The sequence below is a fragment of the Tympanuchus pallidicinctus genome, unplaced genomic scaffold (genome assembly GCF_026119805.1).
Source record: "Tympanuchus pallidicinctus isolate F22 unplaced genomic scaffold, pur_lepc_1.0 scaffold16, whole genome shotgun sequence".
Lineage (NCBI taxonomy): Eukaryota > Metazoa > Chordata > Aves > Galliformes > Phasianidae > Tympanuchus > Tympanuchus pallidicinctus.
In genome coordinates, this window is record NW_026294679.1 from 7,700,804 (window position 1) to 7,720,869 (window position 20,066).

The window sequence follows — 20,066 nt, forward strand, 5'->3', positions numbered from 1 at the left end:
TTGCACAGGAAACACAAGGACAAAAGGAAGGTAAGACCCAAGGGGGTGAAACTCATGGCACTTACCTAAATCCCAGTTCCTTGCAGAAGAAATAGGCTCTCTCCTGCAGTCAGCACCTGGCCCATGACCAGTGAAGGTTCCTGCTGGAATCATACAGATTAAGAGGAATCCACAGCTCTGTTAGCAGCTGCCCTGACACCCAGTGACGTGCTGGCCTTGTCCATGGGCTCTGTGCCCTGCTAACCCAGACAGGATTAGTGCTGGCTCACAGGGACCCCTGCATGGCTTTCCAGGCTCAAGCATCCCCCAGCCTTCAGGACATGAGCTCCTTTCAGACACATTCTCATTAAACATTTCTGATGGAATTCAAAGCAAGTCTGCGGGGATGAATTTAATAAGGAGTTATGTCAGAGCCCTGAGCCACTTACCCTTTTTTAATTAAGATTTGCAGGAGAAAGGACCAAGAAATTAGCCAGGAACAACTCCAACAACTGCTCAGCCATGTCCTGCTGAGCTGTGGGATCAGTGCACATCCAGCATTCCCCAACCCAACTTACCAGGTTGGCTGTTCCCTCTCCTCCCGCTGTCCTGACACGTCCTTACCTCACAGAGTGCTTTGCCCCCTACGAGCAGGGCCACTGGGCTGTGCTGATGGGTTTGTGCTCTCCTTTGGTAAAGCCCTGCAGAAAGGGAGGACTGCAAACAGGGCAGTGAGGGGAAGAAGTCATGATCTTGGACCCAGCACCCAGCAGGGGATGCACAGAGAGATTGGGGAGAGGCTCCTGTGCAGCTCAGCTGGAATCCAGCCATCTCCACAAACACAAACCACGGCTTCTGAGGTTATCTGTGAACCTGGTATCACCCATTCTCCCTTCAGATAACACTTATGCAGTGGAGACAGTGCTTATGCAGTGCTGCCTATATGAACGATCTTGGTAGAATCATTTCTCTTTCTACCAAAATGTCAGCCCTTCCTCCAGGTAAGTCCCTGCTCACCAGGGATTGTATTTGATTTCATTCTGCAGTTATTGCACTGAAAAGTATCACTTCTGGCTAAGATCAAGTATCAGCTTAGAAAGACAATCAAATCTTCAGAATGAGGCAAAAGCTAACACCAAGACGTCAGCTGACTCAGAGTCTGACCCAGCCTATTGCTTCAACACTTTCTTAAAAAAACCTATGCTCTGGGAACCAGAGCTGCCATCTCCATAATCTGCCATCAGTGGGAGCTCCAGAATTGTTCAGATGTCTACATGTTTTCAGTCTAACTCTAAGACCTCTCAAGGAGTCCGTTCAAAATATAACAATTACACATAAAAATGCCAAAAATAAATACTTAATATCAAATATTTACTTGATTCCAAAAGAAAAAGAGCACCAGAAAGCCCAGTTTGTGCAGTGCAGGAACTGGGAATGGCCCAGTCACTCAACCAAGGGCAGCAATGTCTTGCTGGGTCAGAACTGGAGCTCATAGCACTTCTGGGTCAGCATCTCAGGACCTTTTCAGGTGCCGGTGGTCTCCAGAGAAGCACTAAAAACTGCCTGGAATCTGCTGCACATGGGAGTCTGTAGGGAGGACTGGAGATCTTGGAGAATCACCTCAGGGAACTCCTGTTGTAGAGGAAGAGAAACAAATGTGGGTAAGCGCTCTAGGAACATGCTCAGTCCCTTACAGCCTAGGAAACACCTTCTGAGCCTTAGCTCACAGATGTTAGAAGCAAACCTGCTGGGCCTGATGTCTAACATCTCACAGACATTAGAAGCCATGAGAAGGGTTTCTTCTAGCACGGCCCAGGGAAAGGGAAACAAATGGAGGGGAGGACTACCAAAATTATTAGACCTTCTCAATCTTTAACTCGCTTAGTGAATGTGTAAAACAGTGCAGCTCAGCATCCCAAACATCTCTACTCTCCATGTGACTCATATCCCCTCAGCACCAAGACCCAGCCACCAAACAGCTGACAGGGAACTACAGCCAGCTCTCTGCTAAGGAAGAGGTGGAGATTTGGGATGGGTTGAGTGGGGCTGGGCAGGTGCTGCAGCTGTCATCCCCTGAGCCTTACTGCTCTCGCAGTGGAGTCCTTCCCAGCCATGACATTCACACCAGTAGCTTCCCGGCCTGAGGATGCACACGCCCTGGTTCATGCACGGGTTGGGTTTGCACAGGTTCACAGGGCTTTTTGCTTCTGCAACAAATACAGACAGAACAGTGGGGTCAGGCATATTGATGGAGTATTAACTGTTAAACGCACATCCATTAGCAATGCTTCAGAGAACAATGACAGCAATTAAATAACCCAATCCCCAGAAAACATCATCTGGGGAAAGCAGAACGTGATACACACAAATTTGGCAGAGAGTGTAAGCCTGCAACAAACTCCTTTGTGTTTAAACTACAGAAGAGAAAGGCTGGCTTTGCTACATGTTTGATTCTAAAATGGAGCATCTTCAGAGCTGTGTGCTGAACGCACAAGCGCCTCTAAGCCCCTAGGTCCAGACATTGCCAATGCAGAGCAGGACACACGCCCCAAGCAGTTTACAACCCCAAATACCTCTGGAGTTCAAACCCTGCTGTGCTCTGGAGAGGAGCTGAGTTTATATGTGAGGGAAGCAAGAACAAGAAATCATTCACAAATGAGTGAAAAAAACAAAAGAAATATTTCAGGGCTTTTTTTTTTTTCTTGGAGATTAGAGAGAAAAGCCCACAAGCCTAAGCTGTTATTAGCTCTGTTCTTTTGAAGTATGTGACAGATTTCCCAGCCCCCTTAAGAGAACAGAGCTCAGCTGTCAGCAGGGCTGGCAGGGCTCCATGCTGTGAATGCACTGGGCTAAGTAGCAGCATCCCAGAGGAATTTGCTTGCAGCCTTCTGGCATCCCTGCAGCAGAGCTGGGAAGGGTGTGAAATTCCTTCACCAAACCACTGCATGGTGTAGCCTGGACCTGCAGCCTTGCCCTTTGCTCCACAGTAGGAAAAAACAGACAATGGGAATAAGGTGGGAGAAGGAAAGAATACAAACTCCACCCCCTATCCATCAGAATGCTTACTACACATTATAGCACATAATAGCTGCTCTCCCCGTATAGGTGTGCTGATACACACCAGTACTCAAACACATACCTACGATTGGCAGTTATCTACTTACTGAGATCTGAACAATTTCAGTCTTCAGTTCCTGCTGTCGTTACATGGACTCAAACAACCCTTTTGTCACAGATCCCAGATGGGGTTCTGCCTCACAACGCACCCCCAAGGGAATGCCTTCGCATTTAGCACTGATGGCAGAGCCACCACAGCACAGTCAGAGGGACCTCATACCCAAACACATCTGTGCCCTTCCTGCTGCCCAGAGAGCCCTCCTGGTCTCTGCTCTGCAGAACATGTGCCCACTGTGTGTGACCCAGGGGTCCCTGCTGGGGGAAGCATGCTGTTCTGCCCACACACCATTAACCCTGCACTCAAGCCTACCATTAACACTGCATCACCTTAAATAAGCATCTTTCACTTCACCCCACAGCGACCCCAGGAAGTTGTGTTTTCATTAGGCAGATATTACATACAGTTATTGCTTTGGATCTTTTCTCCCAGAGCCCGAGACACTTTTCCCAGCCTCTTTTCAGCCGTGCCTCAGAACACAATACTCCAGGTGTCCAGAGGCAGGGGCTGTTTTTCACATGCTTTTATGACAAGTCCTTTTTTTTTTTTTTAGTTCTTTCACAGACAGAGCTTCTGTTATTAAGCCTTGGACTTGGAGCAGAAGACTGAATGAAGGGCTTATCTTTCCATCAGCCTTGGCCCCAGCCTATATGTACAAACAGTGATTACCTGCACATGAAATGAAAGCAACAATTCAGTCTCAGGAAATGATACGTTATTACCCAGAATCACTGAACCTTGCTGTCTCTTCCCCTTCACCCGTGGCCTTGTGGTTAATTTCATGGTACAGTAGATTGTTTTGATAGTAACACAGCTGAAAATACCATTGCAGTAGATGCAGACTGAAAAGCTCCAGGTACAAACTGCCTGCAGGAGCCTGCCAGGAGACAGGCTGCTCCGACCACAGAGATGGCTCTGCTGTCTTTTCTAACCCCAAAAGAGACACAGCATGCCAATACATTAAGACAGGCTTTGATTGTGCCGTTAATCACAGCACTGCTCTAATTGCATCTTCATCTGATCTTACATAGGGGTTAAAACACCAGACCACAAAGACAGATGTTAGACTATTCTGAACGTGAAACGATGTGGATTAGCTGGAGCAGCAAGGAACTAAAAACATTTCTCTACCACTAATGCCTAAAAACCCAGGTTGCTTTCCTCCCTGAAACGCTCAGTTCAATCAAACAGAAGCACTCACACTCATCATGTTTCACTCACAAGCACAAGCACAAGCACAAGCACAAGCACAAGCACAAGCACAAGCACAAGCACAAGCACAAGCACAAGCACAAGCACAAGCACAAGCACAAGCACAAGCACTCACAAACACATCAATGTTTCAAACTTGACTTCAGAGTTCATTTTTTTCCCAGCTGGGGACTGGTCCTCAAGATGTGAAATTGTGAAGAAAGTACAATTTTTTGTTTTGCACAATCTTTTACATGAATATTTGAAAATTATGCTCCCCTGAATGCCTCAGAGCCAAGGATTTTGGTCCTGCAAACAAAATTAAGCAGAATTTGTCTGAAGACCTCAGTTTTCTAGCATGCAAACTTCAAAACGAGACAGATCCTGATTTAGGATTAAATGCTGTGCAATGCCAACAAAATCTTAAGTGTCTCACAGTGGGACACTGAGGAGGAACACGTGCACAAAGCTGCTGAAGGAGCTAGCAGAGAACTCACTGAAGGACCAACACTGGTGGCTGCAGAAATGCATTCCCTTCAGTCTCAGCTACACCACAGAGCTTACAGCAATGCACAGTGAATTCTACAGATTTAAAAGCAATGTCAAAAAACAAAAACAAAGAGCAATATTTTTTTCTTTCAGTGAAGGCAGAACATAGACATGACAGGGATAGAAAGAGCAGTCACATGAAGCCTCATCTCACCACCTGCACTGAACCTTGGGAAAGCTGCCTCCTATTCCCATTAGGAATGCTTTGGACAACCACCAGATCTCAATACCATGGCCTCCCCACCTGTTAAGTGGAAGTGACAACAAGATCACTCATTAACACATCATAAAGCCTACAATAACACAGGCTACAGAAGAAAGTCCCCTCTGTGCTTGTTTTACAGTTTACCACAAGCTGCTGGTAGCATCATAAATAGCAAGTTTAGGATGCTCTCACCTTCACAGATTCTTTCAGTGATGAGGTCTTGGTAATGCTGCAGGTATTCATAGGAATAGATGCACACCAGGTAACTGGGAGACCCAGCAACCCTCAGCAGGGTGTCTCTCTCTTCGTTCCCACAAACACCATGACACCGTTGTCTCTCAGCTGCTGAGCTGGGGCAGCTGCATCCTCCATGCCACCTCCATTTGTGAGCACCACCACCACCCTGCTGACACCAGGCCTTGCTCCCTTCTGCACTGTCATCACGTCTCTGTTAATGTGGAGTAAGGCACTGCTGGCAGAGGCAATGTCTCCAAGGAAAGGCATCTGGTTGATGGCTTGGAGGAGAGCTGAATTGTTTGTGTGGGTGTCCAATGCAAACAGTGTAAGCTCTGCTGCCATAGGCCACAAGGGCAATTTGGGTGACATCCCGGTTGATGGTGAAGTGCCAAGAGCTGCTCCTGACAAAGTCCCTCAGCTGCAGAAAATTCACCAGGCCAACTCCAGCTGAGGCATCCATTGCATATACCAAATCAAGAGACTGCACCTGGCAGCCTGGATAAAAGTGCAAACACTGTATTTTTCAGTATGTAGATGTATTCCAAAAAAAGCAGTGGGAATAAATTGTGGGCCAATTTCATTGCTGCCAATCACTGACTGTGAAGGGTGATATAAGGCCTTTTAACATCAACAGATACAGCTCCATCATAAGAGCAATGATGGAAGCTTAGTGCCTCACCTGTGACTGACACAAGCAAAATGAGGACATTCATCCTTCTACCTCCACTACACCCCAACAGAGGTCAGAAGACCTCTTGGTTTGACAAACTTCTCCTGCATCCCTTGCATCACTTCCTTACCTTCAGGATTGTTCACACTGCAAATTCTTCTCTGCAGCTCCGGGATCCTGTTGAACAAATCCTGGGGGTCTGAGTAGACAATGGTCTGCTTTGGGTTGCCAGTCACTTCAGCCAGCTCTGCCTTCACAAAGCTGCTGCCTACACCGATCAACAAGAGACCTCTGTCCCTTGCATATTTGGCAGCTTCTGCCACTGGGTCTTGGGACTTGGAGTCAGTGAGCAAGACCACCACACGTGGGAGGTCATCCAGCACATCTGCAAAGACTGGGGCGCTCCTAAAACCATGCTGTGCAATGTACCGCAGGGCTCTGCCCGTCAGGGTTCCTCCCCCGCTGAAATTCAAAGCATCAATGCTCTTCATGAGACCAAACACATCCTTGTGTTGTCCCACTTCAATGGGTATCCTGACGTTGGTATCGTACTGAGCGACCCCCACATTTGCAGGCGAGTCCCAGCCCATTGCTGCTTGAAGGAACCTCTTGAGGAACGCCTTGTAACGCAGGAATCCCTCCAGTGTGACCCCTGCTGAGCTGTCCATCAGGAAAAGGAGATCCACACCACAATCAAGGCTCAGCTTTGGCGCTGAAAAGAGAGACAGCAGTTTCTTGTATGCACGGCAGAAACAAGCATGCTGAGCGCCTCTGCTGGTGCTTGATGGAAGCTCGGTGGTGTAGAAAGGTCTGTTGTGTCCAGCAGCCTAAATGGTTTGCCAGACATGGCTCGAGTTGCAGGGCAGCTCTGCCAAGAGTGATCTTTGTTTTGGGTGGATGCCACACAAGCCTCTAAAGGCTTATACTGAACTCCCCAAATTGGGAGTCCCTCCTGGGCCCATGTGTGTAGGGACAAACGCTTCTACATCCCTCCCAGTTTTTCCGTTCTCCTACTAGTGTTCTACCTACATTTAAGGTAGTTGTATCAGGGTGACATTATCAGTATTGGTGAGACCCAGTCACTAGGCCTGATTCAGTATATTGAAATGGCATAAGAGAAAATTCAGCTGATCCCCTGGAACACGGCCCAAAGGCTGCAGCCTAAGTCCAGCCATTCCCACGGCCACTTACCAAGGCAAGACACAGTTGAGAAGGAAGGAGGGAGAAGTCAGGTTGACACCTACCACAGTGTATGCCTCCTCCATATCCCACAGGGCACAGGCAGTGGTACTTGTCCAGTCCCTCTGGGACACATGTACCCCCATTCTGGCAAGGCTGGGAGTCACAAGGATCTAAATGGAACCAAAGAAGGAGAAGACGTAAAGTCAGCAGGGAACATGCACCTTCCCATCCTGTGACAACACAAACACAACCATTACTGTGGAAAAGGGGCCAAACTTCAGCCCATCTTCCTGCAGCATGAACTGATGCAGGGCCGTGTGCATCTTCACACAGATGGAAGAGCTGCCAGCAGTGAAGACAGCAAAGCAGACTGTAACCTCACTGCTTTTGCTTTGCAATAATGCCACTGAAATTATGTCTGTGTAAACACATTCTTCATTATGTTCTTCTCTGCCCACATCTCCAGTCTGTCAAGGTCTTTCTGAATGGCAGTGCAGTCCTCAAGCATATATGCCACTCCACCCAATTTGGTACCAATAACCCTGCTGAATGCACTCTGTGCCTTCATCCAGGTCACTGATGAGTATGTTGAATGAGACTGGAATCAGTATAGAGCCCTGGGGGACACCACTAGGTACAGGCCTCCAACCAGACTCAGTGCCTCAAACTCTCACTCAGAACAAAAGTTTTAGCAGTGAGGGTAAAAACTGCCTCTTTGCTACCTTTTCTGCTTTGTAAATAAGATTCAAATAAGATAATAGTCCTACCTGTGCATGTGGTTCGGAAGCACCTGGATGGGTGTTTTATTGAGACTCTTTTCAATCTGAAATGGGAAGTTCATTATTGAACAGGACAATCAAATCTATAGTGGCTTTAAAGATTAACAAGGCAATTTCAAGGCTAGTATTACTTTGTTTTCAATGGAACAAATTTTCCTTTGAAAAGGCAATTTTTCAAAACAAATATTTTGAAAGAAAACATCTATTCTAAGTAAAGCTGCAAAACTAAAACACTTCATTTTATCAAGTCTGCTCTTTTGCTTTTGAACTCCACCATAACACTGCTGGAGTTCAAAAAGCATTTGGACAATGCTCTCAAACATATGGTTTGATTTTCCAGTGGTCCTGTGTGGAGTCAGAATTTGGATTCGATGATCCTTTTAAGTTCCTTCCAATTCAGGATAGTCTATGCTTCCACCACTCTAGAATTAAGGACGATGGACATATCTTTAAGGCTTCAAATGATATATATTTTTTTAAGTTGCTACAGAAAATAAGTTAACTTTTTTGTTCTAAATTGGAATTAAAATTTTATAGCAGTATGAGTTTCTTATTCAACATTAATTCAGGCTTCTAGCTTATCCAGCTGCAATAGGAACCAGAAAGACAAGGTTTAGACTGGGAAACCTCAGCCCTCAACTATGCCTCCCCGTAGGATTTTTCAACTCCCTCCATCATTTCCTTAATCTAAGAAGACGTGACTTTTGGACTCAATGATTTTAGAGGACATTTCAACCTAAATGATTCTACAAAATAAAAGCCTTGAGCACAAGTTTGTATTTGCCATACTGAAGAAGGCATTGTCTTCATCCCAGGAAAGCCATGGTCAGATGTGGGTGTCAGACTCACCTGTAAAAAGGGCACAGTGAAGCATGCACTGCTTTCTGCTGCTTTGAGCCTTTCCAGCAGACATAGCTTCCAGCCAGTTCTTTCTCAGTCTCCAGAGTTCTGCGTTCACAAGGAAAGGATTCAACTTTGCAACCTGTAGCGAAGAGCAAACCAACTGCCTAAAAATACAGAGTCTGTGCAGGCACAGAGCACCCACTTTGAAGCAAATTAGCTTTCTTCATCTACCTGTCAAAAGTGCCTCTGTGAGACCCCAGAAGAGAATTTCTCTGAGGTCAATCTCAGTATATTCCAGCTTTGTACACACTCTTCTGCCTCCTCGGCTCTGTTACACAGCTGGCACTGTTGAGTTCAGCAGCACTTTTCAGTGCTCCGGTGCCCTCATTACTCACATATTTGATTTGCTTTTACCTATGGACCACTCTAGTCTCCACATGGCTGCCTCTTCCATCTCTTGCGAGCCATGCCTGACTTACCACATAGCCAAGTCTGAAAGAAGATTTAGCACAGCTGTGTGCCTATGCAAGAAGTGGATCTGTGCTCTATGTACCACAAAACATCATAAAAAATGAACTGTGAAGTGATAGTCTCTAGAAGGAATAATCCCTCTTTTACCCATGACATGAGCAACGAGCAGCATTCCCATTTCCTGAGGTGAATGCCACAGAAAGACTTAGGATCCTGCAACCTATAGCTATCTGGAGAGGCATCTGACAAGTCTGGTCACCAGAAACAGGTTATCTCAAAGCAACTGATGCTCAGTGTGACTGCTCCAAGACACGGACCTCAGACACCCTGGCTCTAGGTACCATTTCTGACACCACCTCATCTTTCCTCACTCAGTGACTCAAACAAAATTCAAAGGCGAGGTGTAAGAAGGGGCCAGGCCTGGGGTTACCTGGTGTGGTGACGCTGCAGATGGAGCTGCTCAGGGCACTGCACAGACCATTGGCTGCATCGCTGACATCACCGGCAAAGAGCACGTGCTGCTCAGTGGGCTCACTGGCCAGAGCATGCAGCTCCTCCCACCTGCGGAGCAAAGGGTTCAGCCGCTGGTATAACCAGGCCCTACGTCACCCCTAAAGAACTGAATACAAAATCCCACACTTGGCATTTGGGGAACTGGGCCTTCATTTCCAAATGTGTGGAAGGTTTCCTACCTTGGAAACTTGATTCCCGCTGCAAAAACTGTTGTCCCTCTCTCCTTCACCTGCATGGCAGGCATTGCGGTACTGCCCTGGGACTTCCCATCCGAAATGATGATCAGGATCTTGGGGACAGTCAAGTTCCTGCCACCAGGGAATCCCTTATGGAGAATGTATTTCAGAGCCCGACCAGTCTCTGTGCTGCCACCTCTAGAGACAAGGGAGAAAACATGGGAAAAACAGAAATCAAACTTCTTCTATTGCTATTGAACTTGCCTTTTGATTTTCAAATTTCCATCCCTCAGTAATGATGAACTTTGCGTATTTTTGTCTGTTGCCATACAGGGCATCCAGAGAGATGTCTAATCCTGTCATTTTTTGTCATCTTTCCGTAGGCCCTACCTATCTATCCTTGCCTCTCTCCTTTTCAATCTAGAGTTGTCTCCAGAAGACTTAGCACAGCAGAGCACTCCTGCAACCAGAGCAGTAACCAGACCTATAGGATACTTACATTATTTCCAGCTGTGATAGACACCTCAATTACTTCTGTTTTTCCACCTGAAGTTCCTTTAAGAGCCATCTGAAAACACTGTTTAACAATAACCTCTTAAATTCCAGTCAGAAACATAGCACAGCAGGGCAGAACATGGAAAACTTCTGTGATGTTGGTGTTTTTCTCCTGATGCATAGGAGAGCTCTACACTCTTGCTGTATGTCATCCCTTTTCCTCCGGTGGATCTTCTGCAGTTCTGAGACCAAGACCTACAGCAGGAGAGCTATGCACTGCAGACTGTGACCAAAAGCCTGCAGTCCAGCAGTGTGCAGGAAGTCTGTGCCTTTTTCTCCTGCGCTAATCTAGGGGTTAACTTATCCATCCTGTACGAAAGCTTTTGAAAATACAAATGCTGAAAGCTTCTTAGCATGCCCCCAGAAACTCAGAAGTAACAAATACAAGGCATGTTTTCTTCAGGGCTTCGCCAGTACCCCCTTAGCAAAGTAAGCATAAAGAAAAGCCACCTGATGCTCTAGCTGTCTACACCACCACTAAACTCAATTGAAAGCAATACCTTCACCTCGTTGTATGCCAGCAGCACTGGTACAACAGAGAAGCTGCATCAGCCACTGGCATTCATACAGGCTGCACACAGCACTTCTCAAGATGGGATCATGTGAAACAGGCATCAGGTCATTTTAAACACAATGAGTTATCCTTTTCAACTCACTTGTATCCTGTGATAAACCATTTTCTCCCTCTTGCCCGGCCCCACAGAAGCAGTTTGTGGATGCATGCCAGCCATCTCAGTATTTTGGCAGCCCTTGAATTCCGCCCAGGAGAAGGGAATGCTTCTGGGTAGGAAGTAATTAGCTCAATACTTGTTGATCCTCACCGTAACAAAGCACCAAGACTCAGGTGCCAAGGCACAACATTCCAGCAGTGATACAAATCAACTTGGTAAAATAGGTTGTTGCTAAGTGTTGGGGAAGGGCAGACCTCAAGCCTCACAGCTGCGAAATAACAAATAACTCGCAAGCAAAGCAACCTTAAAAGCCTCTTCAGAAAACAAGGTACAGCTTGCCAAAGAATCCTTTCTTTTTTTTCCCCGAAGGTGCGATTTAATTGCTATTGTGCTCTGCTGCTATAGAGGACAATAAGAAGAGGACTGCTATGCATACACAAGAGAGAATACAAGATGTGGCTGTCTTTATATGCTGCACTTTTACACTAGTAGTACTTGACAGTGAGCTCTGTGGGGCAAAGACTGTTCTTTGCTTACGAGACTTAACTTAATAGACTGTTTCAGATGCCTACTCAAGGGTGAGCTCCATGTTCCACATACCATTAAATGTCATAAAAATGATACATGAAATGACAGTCTCTAGCAGGAATAAACACAACAAAAACAACAAAGACTTACTTCAGCAAAAGCTATGGGTAACCTAACAGGGACCTTGAAGATGAGGCAGAGAATGGCTCTTAGATCCATAAAATCCTTAGAGTTGGAAGAGACCTTTAAAGGTCATGTGCTCCAACTCCCCTGCAATGAACAGAGACACCTACAGCTTGATCAAGTGCTTAGAACCTGATCCAGCCTGACCTTGAATGTCTCCAGAGATGGGGCATCCACCACCTCTCTGGGCAAAGAAAGGCTGGAGAAAGTCTCACCCTTTTGGTAGTTCTCCACTGGCACAACACAAGAGCTCTGTAGTATGCTGTCCCTGACTGGACTTGCAATATCAGACAGAGCCCATCTCTCTAGGAACACGCTCCAGACCTGCTGATAACTAAGCTGCTACATGAGAGGAGACATTCCATCTGTCACCTAATTCTGCCCAAGAAGCTGTGCTATAAATCTCTTCCTGTGACAGCCTTAAAGGCTTGCTTTTATTTCCAGCCAGAGCAAGCAAGGGGAGCCAAAACAAAAAAGTGTCAGCAGCCTCTCGGAGGCACCTCCTCCAACTGTGCTGAGACACAAACACTCCCATTTCCTTTCTGAACATTCTTCTTTTGCTTTACTATCTAGTTTGCTTGTTCTAGAAAAGCATGTGATCATACCCAAGTTCACAGAATCATAGAATTGCTTGGGTTGGAAGGGACCTCAAGGATCACCAAGTTCCAATCCCCCATGTTCATGCTTTTCTGTCTACTCTCTGATTTTCACACAGACTTTCTAACCCGGTACCTGCCAGGCCATTTCAGTTCAAAATTCTTTCTGCTCTCCACCATCTCAGAGCATGCACAGCGACTGTGTGCTCATGGTCTGTCCACATCAGCCTTTTTTCTGACCAGATGTCAGCAACTGTCAGATGCTTCAGTGATAAGTGCAGGGCATGAGGGAAAATATACCGTGCACAGTTTGGTGACAACATCTTGATGGACACAGCAAACTGCGCCTTCAGGAGCACCGAGGATTAGAAAAACTTAATAAAGAGTCTCCATGCATCAAAGCTCGTTAAACTCGCTTTCTTTTTGATCTGCAATTGGAGTCTCACTGGCTTGTGGCACAGTGGATGAAGGCCTTAAACACACATCCAATAAGGACTTTTTGAAGCCAAAGTTGATGCAGACTTCACCTGCTACCTTTCCTCAGAACGAGCACTAAGGTTTCTCTACTGTGACGGAACTTGCATGAAACAAATTTATAAGAGATTTTGCTTGTGAGATCACTGCCAAATTTAGTTAATCTGGGCTTTTGAATCTTGCATTCAAAAGCTATTTGGATGAAATTAACAGAAAGAGACCGTCTGTCTCGGAATAAATCAACAACTGCCTCTCCACAGCCTGGGGCTGCCTCTCTCAGCACTGTACCAGGAGCAGAGGGTGAGGCTGGGAAATGCCTTGCTGGCCAAAGGCTCATCAGGAGCACATCAGGAAGTCTTTCAACCAAGACACCAAACACCCTGCTTCTTCAGAAGCCAACTGGAATCTGTCTGTAACTATTTTATCTACTTTGAAATGTCAGGTTTTCATTTAAACTAGATGAAATGGCCAAGCGCAAGATCATTATTTCTGTTTGATCTGTCAGCATCCTTCTGTTGTCATCAAGGAATTTCACTGCCAGGCACTGAACACTGCTGCTCTTTTGCTGCTCTCACACACCTCTAAGCCACAGCCAAGGAAAGGAAATGCGTCTTGCTTTCTGCTAAGCTTTCTCTGTAACATTATACAAGATTTTATAAGCTTATCAAAAGTAGTGCAACAAAACCCAGCCAACTGATCTTGTCTGGAAGTCAAAACTGATCAGTATGCTTGCAGTATGCTGAGAGCAGCAGACATCCCTGAGAAATGCCCAGCCAATCTGCAGCACTAGTGCAGATGGACAAAAGAAGGAGCCGGCACCTGCAGGCTGTATTGACACTCCTTTAATCAGAACAAGAGTTATTTGGGGTAGATGTCAGATCCTTTCTAAATCCGAAAATATTACTCAGAGATTAAAAGTTTGGGTTTTGAGAGCCTCTGAGAGTTTCTGGGCTTCTTGCTCCATTTCCTGAGGTCATGGGAACACATCCAAGTCTTAACATTCAGGAAGAAAAAGGCTTCTGTCTGAAAACCAGATCCTCTTGAATTCAGCAGAAACACATGCACAGATTTCAAGGGACTAGCAATTCATCACTACCTCCGAGGACAAAGGAAATTGTAATCACCAGAAATGCAAGCTGCACACTGCCCTGCCAATGCTTAGATGGATGGGAAGACAATGCTTGCTGCTGCTTCTATAAGCCATGGCTGTGGATATGTGAGCACATCCTTGCAGCAGCCCTGCAAATGATGGCAGGGTGCACCAACCCAGCATCTCCTGCCTGAGGAAGGACATAACCCACTGCCCAGCACAGAAATGCTCTTCTATTGACCACCTTAGAGAAGGACGCTGAAAGCCTTCATCCCTATCAGCCTGCAGTGACAAAGACAGCCCATGCATCACGGATCACAGGCACTGGACATTCATCCCCTTTCCTGAGTGCACCACACTGGTATGCACACAGCTGAGGTGCCAACGTCTACACTTCAGGAAGTTCTCAGTCCAGAAATCATTCACAGCCCAGAAAAAGAGAAGACCTTCAGAATAAGCTGACCTGAACACTGTCCTCTTGATCCTCTCTTTCACTTGTTGTTTGGTTAGGTAGGAATCCAATGAGAACTCAAGGTGGGGAGCAGAACTAAACTGTACCATTCCTACGCGGACCTAAAAGGAAAGGTTAGAGTATGAAAGAAAAGTGTCTGTGTGGGTGTCACTCTTTTGAACAATTTACAGATTGGAGAACACTAAATCCTACCACAACAAACACTGTTTTGCATGTCAAACTCCTGGCACTCTAAATGAACTTCAGAAAAGAGCACAGTAATATCCGTACAGATTACAAACAAGGCAAAAAAAGCTCAGCTGCAAAAAACATGGAAGCCTCTGCTACAGCTGCAAGATCTGTATTTATCCTCTCAGAGCAGCTTAGAGCCTCAAAAACATAGTAAGTTTATATGCAACACCTTTTATACCAAGCCAATTAGACTCACTGGGGGCAGCATTTCTGTTACTAACAGCAGCCCCTTCTTGCACTGAGCACAGCAGGCAATTATTTTTCCATTGCCTGCCCTAAAACCATTCACGATAGTTGAAAATGCCCAAAAACATAAACTGGCAAAAACACTTATACTGCCCAGAATATTGCACTGAAGCCTTAGAAGAAGCTTAGTGGAATGTGACATCTTCAAAGCTAAAAAGGCTACTGATTTTCAGTCCTATTTAAGGATTAACAGAAAGGCTTGGAGAAGTATAGCATTTAAGAAAGCAGCCCCCAGAATCCGCAGGTATTCTGCAGATTCTGCAGATATATCTGCAGGGATGAAACAACAGGGCATCTGGCTAAGACCTGCTGTTACTCATGCAGCTGCTAGGTTAATTTTGCCATTTCACTCAATAAGTTTCCACTGGCCCTCTCACACTTCATCAAGCTGCTTGAAAGCAAAAGGAATCGTTCCCAACACTCACCCTGCCCGGATGGATGTCCAGGGCATCACAGAGCTTGCCTGCAAAGTGCTTCGATCTTTCAAAGCTGCCTCTGCCAATGCTGTAGGAGCCATCCAAGAGGAAAAGGATATCAACAGAAGCTGAGCACCACATCACTAGAAAAGAACAAGATACACGCTTGGGTCACAGGTGACTGCAGAATAAGGGTAGGCAGATGTTGTAAAAAACAATGAAAAAAAGAAAAAGAAATAAAATCACCTGGATTTGTCTTGCCTTTTAGAAGCAAATGGAAAAAATGCAGATAGTTGGCCCTACAGAACACACACTGGAGCAGTTCCACGCTCCCAGACCAAGCCCTGCATGCTCCCCCCTTCCTGTTCCGTTCAGTGCTCATAGTTCACAAGACTTTCCCCTGACATTTCAGATTTCAGGTTCCAAGCATGGTGCTGTGAACCCAAGCAAAGCAACTGAGCCAGCAGCTCTGATAGGTGGATGTAGAGAGACCACAAGCACAGGGGGAGCCCCATCTCCAGCCTGAGACACAGGAGAGAATTGCGAGGCATTTACAGGGTGCACCACATCCCGCTGAGCCAGATGTGCTTCATCTACAGCACACTTTCCTTCATCTACAGCACACTTTCCAAAGCACACTCTGGTTTTCTAAACAAACTCTCTGAACAGTTGCAAGGCACTGAAGAGACGTCTCCCAAAGATCTGCCCATTATCCCACCTTCAGAGACTTGCCCTTGTGTCACCCCTGCTTGCAGAAACAGACCAGCTCCCCAGCATCTTTGACAGAGCTCGTTGGCAGCCTGCCCACTCCATAGAGACCTTTCCAAGGCACTGACATAGAATTCAGAAGGTAAAGGACTCGCTCTATAAAAACAAACTTACATTGGCCAGCAGCTGAGATCTTGCCAATCGTCTCCTGGTCAGCATAGATTTCCTGCATGCCCGATGCCAACCAAACTGTGGGACCAATCAGATAATCACCCATCAACACTAGAAACTGCCTTTAAAAAAATGAGAGAACTCCAAGAATGAGAGCTGGGGCAGGTTTCGCTCTAGAGATCACAATCAGAGGCACACAGACACCACGCAGCTGCAACTGGAGACATCTATGAACTTTGAGTATCAAAATAATCAGCTTTTGTTTGGAGCAGACTCTTCACATACCAATCTGTCGCATGTTTGAAAAGCTATTTCTAAAGGTATTGCTTTTTCCCTCATTTCAGAGCTTTACCCAAACTCTCCTGGTTCAGCTCATCCCTCCCATAAAGAACTCCATCTGGAAGTAGGGAAACATTTGCTACAGAAACCCCTGATGCAAAAAGATGGCTTTCAATACCTTGGGGAAGCAGGAAAACACAGAGGGACTCGAATGGCAAGAGGTTCATGGTGACAAATCTGAAATAAAGAAAAAAAGGAAAGGAACCCAATTAACCCAATTCCTAAAGTAGGTTTCTTTACCTACAGCTAACATCTCTTTGCTGACTGTCTCACGTGAAGAGTTCTGAAACACGTGCTCAGGGCAAAAGCAATGGGGAGAAGGGTAGGAAATAGGTGGAAAAGCATCCAAATAGAAGGAATGATAGAGGAGAAAGTTCCTCCCATGTGCTCATCCCACAACAGAAAGCAGTTTTGCAAGGAAGGAAGGACTGCCCATCCCCAGCAACACCCAGCCACAGGTTCTTCCAGCCTTCTATTTTCTGAGGACTGGCTTGCTGTGGAGATGCTTTTATGTGTAAAGGTCAGTTTTCTGCTCATTTTGTTCCTCCAAAATCAGAACGGCTGCCATTGCTTTGTTGGTGGACTGCAGCAGCACTCCCAAGCAGGCCCAGATTTAGATACAGTGTGCAATGGATTTCAATTTGCAATACATGTATTTATTTTTTCTCCAGATGAAGAGGGCTGTGTGTACTCTCTAGAGCATTCTGGCACCCACCCCAGTGTCCTGGTCATGGCCCAGGCTTCATGGCCTGCAGTTTCCATTGTTTCACAAGCATTACCTGGCCAAATTAACAGATCTCAGGTTTGCTCAAGTGAAGGGAGGAGAACACAAACCACACCTCCACCAAGGCAGCCCCTGTGCCCCTCAGTAGCTCCAGCATGTGCCTAGGACGGAAGGTCATGCTCCTGCCATACCCCCAGGACAGCTTTTTAGGAGCTAATCCCAGAGCACACACCAGAGGAATGGTAAGCCTCCACCTGCAGCCAGAGGGGACAGCTGTGGGGGATCTGGGGATGTTTTCATGCAAAACAGTGAGGGCTTGAGAGGTTTCTTTGGTTCCAAAGTAAGGCACAGGCTGGAACACACACAGTTCGGGATGCTTCATCTCCTCAGTGGGCAGCTAAGAGGTAGGTGGGACACATCTGTGGGGAGCCCCATGCACCCACTGTGCCCTGGCTAGGGATAGCTAAGGGGAGAACAGCAGGCAGAGCTGCAGGGAGAAGGAAGAAGAGGATGAGGAAATGTTCAACTAGCACTCAAATACACACCAAAACATCACTCTACAGCTTCCAATGATGTTTTTCTACAAGTGAGAAACTAAATTAAAATTGTCCTAAGATGCTCTACAAAACCAGCTACTTTATCCAGAACACCTGGCTTTGCATCAAGTAACAGCTTCAACGGGCTTTTCCCCTGCCCAGAGAAAGTGCATTCCATGAACATCTCTTCTGGATCCTCTGCTGGATGCCCCGTCCAAGGGCATCCCAGGGAGCCAGAGCCCACCAGTCCAGGCATGGAGTGCTTGCTTCCACCAGTGGGTAGCGAGTGTAGGAGGAAATGCTTTGTGGGATGGCTGGGGAGAAGAGAACCTGTGTGAACCTGGGGTCTTGAGATAAATCAGCCACAGTGTAAGGTAAAGAAAGACACAAATATAACTACACCAAGGTCATCAAAAAACGCAGAGGACGTGGTAGTGTACCCAGGTTGGGAGCTAATTCAAGGCACTGGGCACAGGTGTGAATCCTACAGTCATCCCCTGCAGCTCTGAACAGCTGCAGAGGTGCCCACTCAGCAAGTCCCAGCCGGGAGCAGCCACAGCTGAGGCAGATCAGCGAGTGATGGACCTGCATCATGGGCAGGTGCAAGCAGTTCCTAAGCAGGTGGGTGAGGATCAGCACCCTGTGCCTCAGCAAACTTTCCTCTTAAGGAAAGAGCTCTGCTTTGTCCTTCCCCATACATCCAAAACTGAAAAGGGCGAACTGTAGCTTTTCAAGCCTAAAATTGTATTCACTACCTACAGCACAGGCTGGACTCTATCATCAGTGTTACTCAATTCAGCTCTCAGGATGTAGAATCATTAGGGTTAGAGAAGACTTCTAAGATCATGCAGTCCAACCATCAGTCCATCCCCACCGTGCCCACTGACCATGTCTCCACATCTCTGTTTCTTGAACACTGCAGGAACAGTGACTCCCCCACCTCCCTGGGCAGCCTGTGCCAATTGTCTCAATGCTCTTGTGAGTAATTTTTCCCTAATATCCAACCTGAACCTCCCCTGCTGCACTTTGAGGCCATTCCCTCTTGTCTCATGGCTATGACACGGACCGTCTCCACCTCAGCACACCATTCCTCACTCCTATTTGACCCTTCTGACAGAGCAACGTGCAATGAGGAGCCCTGTGAGCTGCAGGGCCAGCCTTTGCCATGGCACCACTCCTGCAAATGTGCACAGGCTGCTACCTGCATGCACTGCTGGGCAAAGTCTTCCTAAAGGAGCCTCACAATGCAGGAATCTTCCACAGTTAATTTTTCCTACAGAACCAGCATAGGAGCAGGAGATTTTTTTTCTTCACTTATTTCACCCAGCTGTACCTGCAGCCATCGCGCCACGCCAGGAAAAGCCCCGTTGCACACAGCCGAAGGCTGAAAGCGTTCTCAGCCGTTCGCCTAGGCGCGCTGCAGACATCGCTTCGGCTCCTCCAGTCTTTGCGTCTTCTGCAGACAGTCTAAACTCAAGACGCGAGGCACAGCCCGTCTGGGAGCTGCCCCGGCACGCTCAGCACCTCTCCCCTACCGCACCCCGCAGAAACGACTCACCCGAGAGCAGCAAAGCAGGGCAAAGTCTGGCTGTCTGCTGCCCCATAAACACATGGCTTCGGGGCGATGCTCCTCCGTCCCCTAACTAACGCCCGCCTGCGGTTCCCCATGTGCGGCCCCCCGTACCCATCCCCGGAGCGGGGCTCACCGGCGGCGCTTCCACGCCGGGCTCTGCGCGACCCTCGGCGGCTCCGCGGGGAGGAGGAGGAGCCGGGAACGGAGCCCTGCCTCTGCCCGGCCCGCCCCGCAGGTCGTGGTGGGACACAGCCGTGCGGCACATCGGCGCTGTGCGCTCAGCTGTCTTTTAGAGCTGGGAGAAAGGTGGTCTTTAAATACTCCGAGGATGTGATGTAAAAAGGGGCGCTGTGGCCTTGTGTTGCATGGTGAGGGCACACCTGGAGGGTTTAGGGCCGCTGCCACTGATGCTCTTCTACATAAAAGTACTTTAATGGTAGTTTCTATCACAGCATTTATGTTACACAGTGGGCGTATCACCTAGAGGTGTGTAACGCAATGGAAAGCACAGCAATGACGGCAGAATAGCAAGGGTCAGCTGCAATAGAGAAACTTGAATCAATCAGAAGAGGACTTCTCTATT

The 20,066-nt window shown here is 47.1% G+C and overlaps 1 protein-coding gene across 1 annotated transcript; it reads right to left on the bottom strand.

Moving 5' to 3' along the window:
• Positions 1–1,329: 1,329 nt before the first annotated feature.
• VWA2 (von Willebrand factor A domain containing 2) lies at positions 1,330–19,850 on the bottom strand. Its single transcript, XM_052677088.1, is given in 14 exon segments — positions 1,330–1,611; positions 2,064–2,186; positions 6,137–6,718; positions 7,251–7,358; positions 7,956–8,011; positions 8,817–8,949; positions 9,712–9,842; positions 9,974–10,168; positions 14,531–14,640; positions 15,442–15,575; positions 16,315–16,389; positions 16,769–16,827; positions 19,617–19,826; positions 19,828–19,850. Coding segments are annotated over 14 exon segments (1,950 nt in total). The 3' UTR covers positions 1,330–1,600.
• Positions 19,851–20,066: the final 216 nt, after the last annotated feature.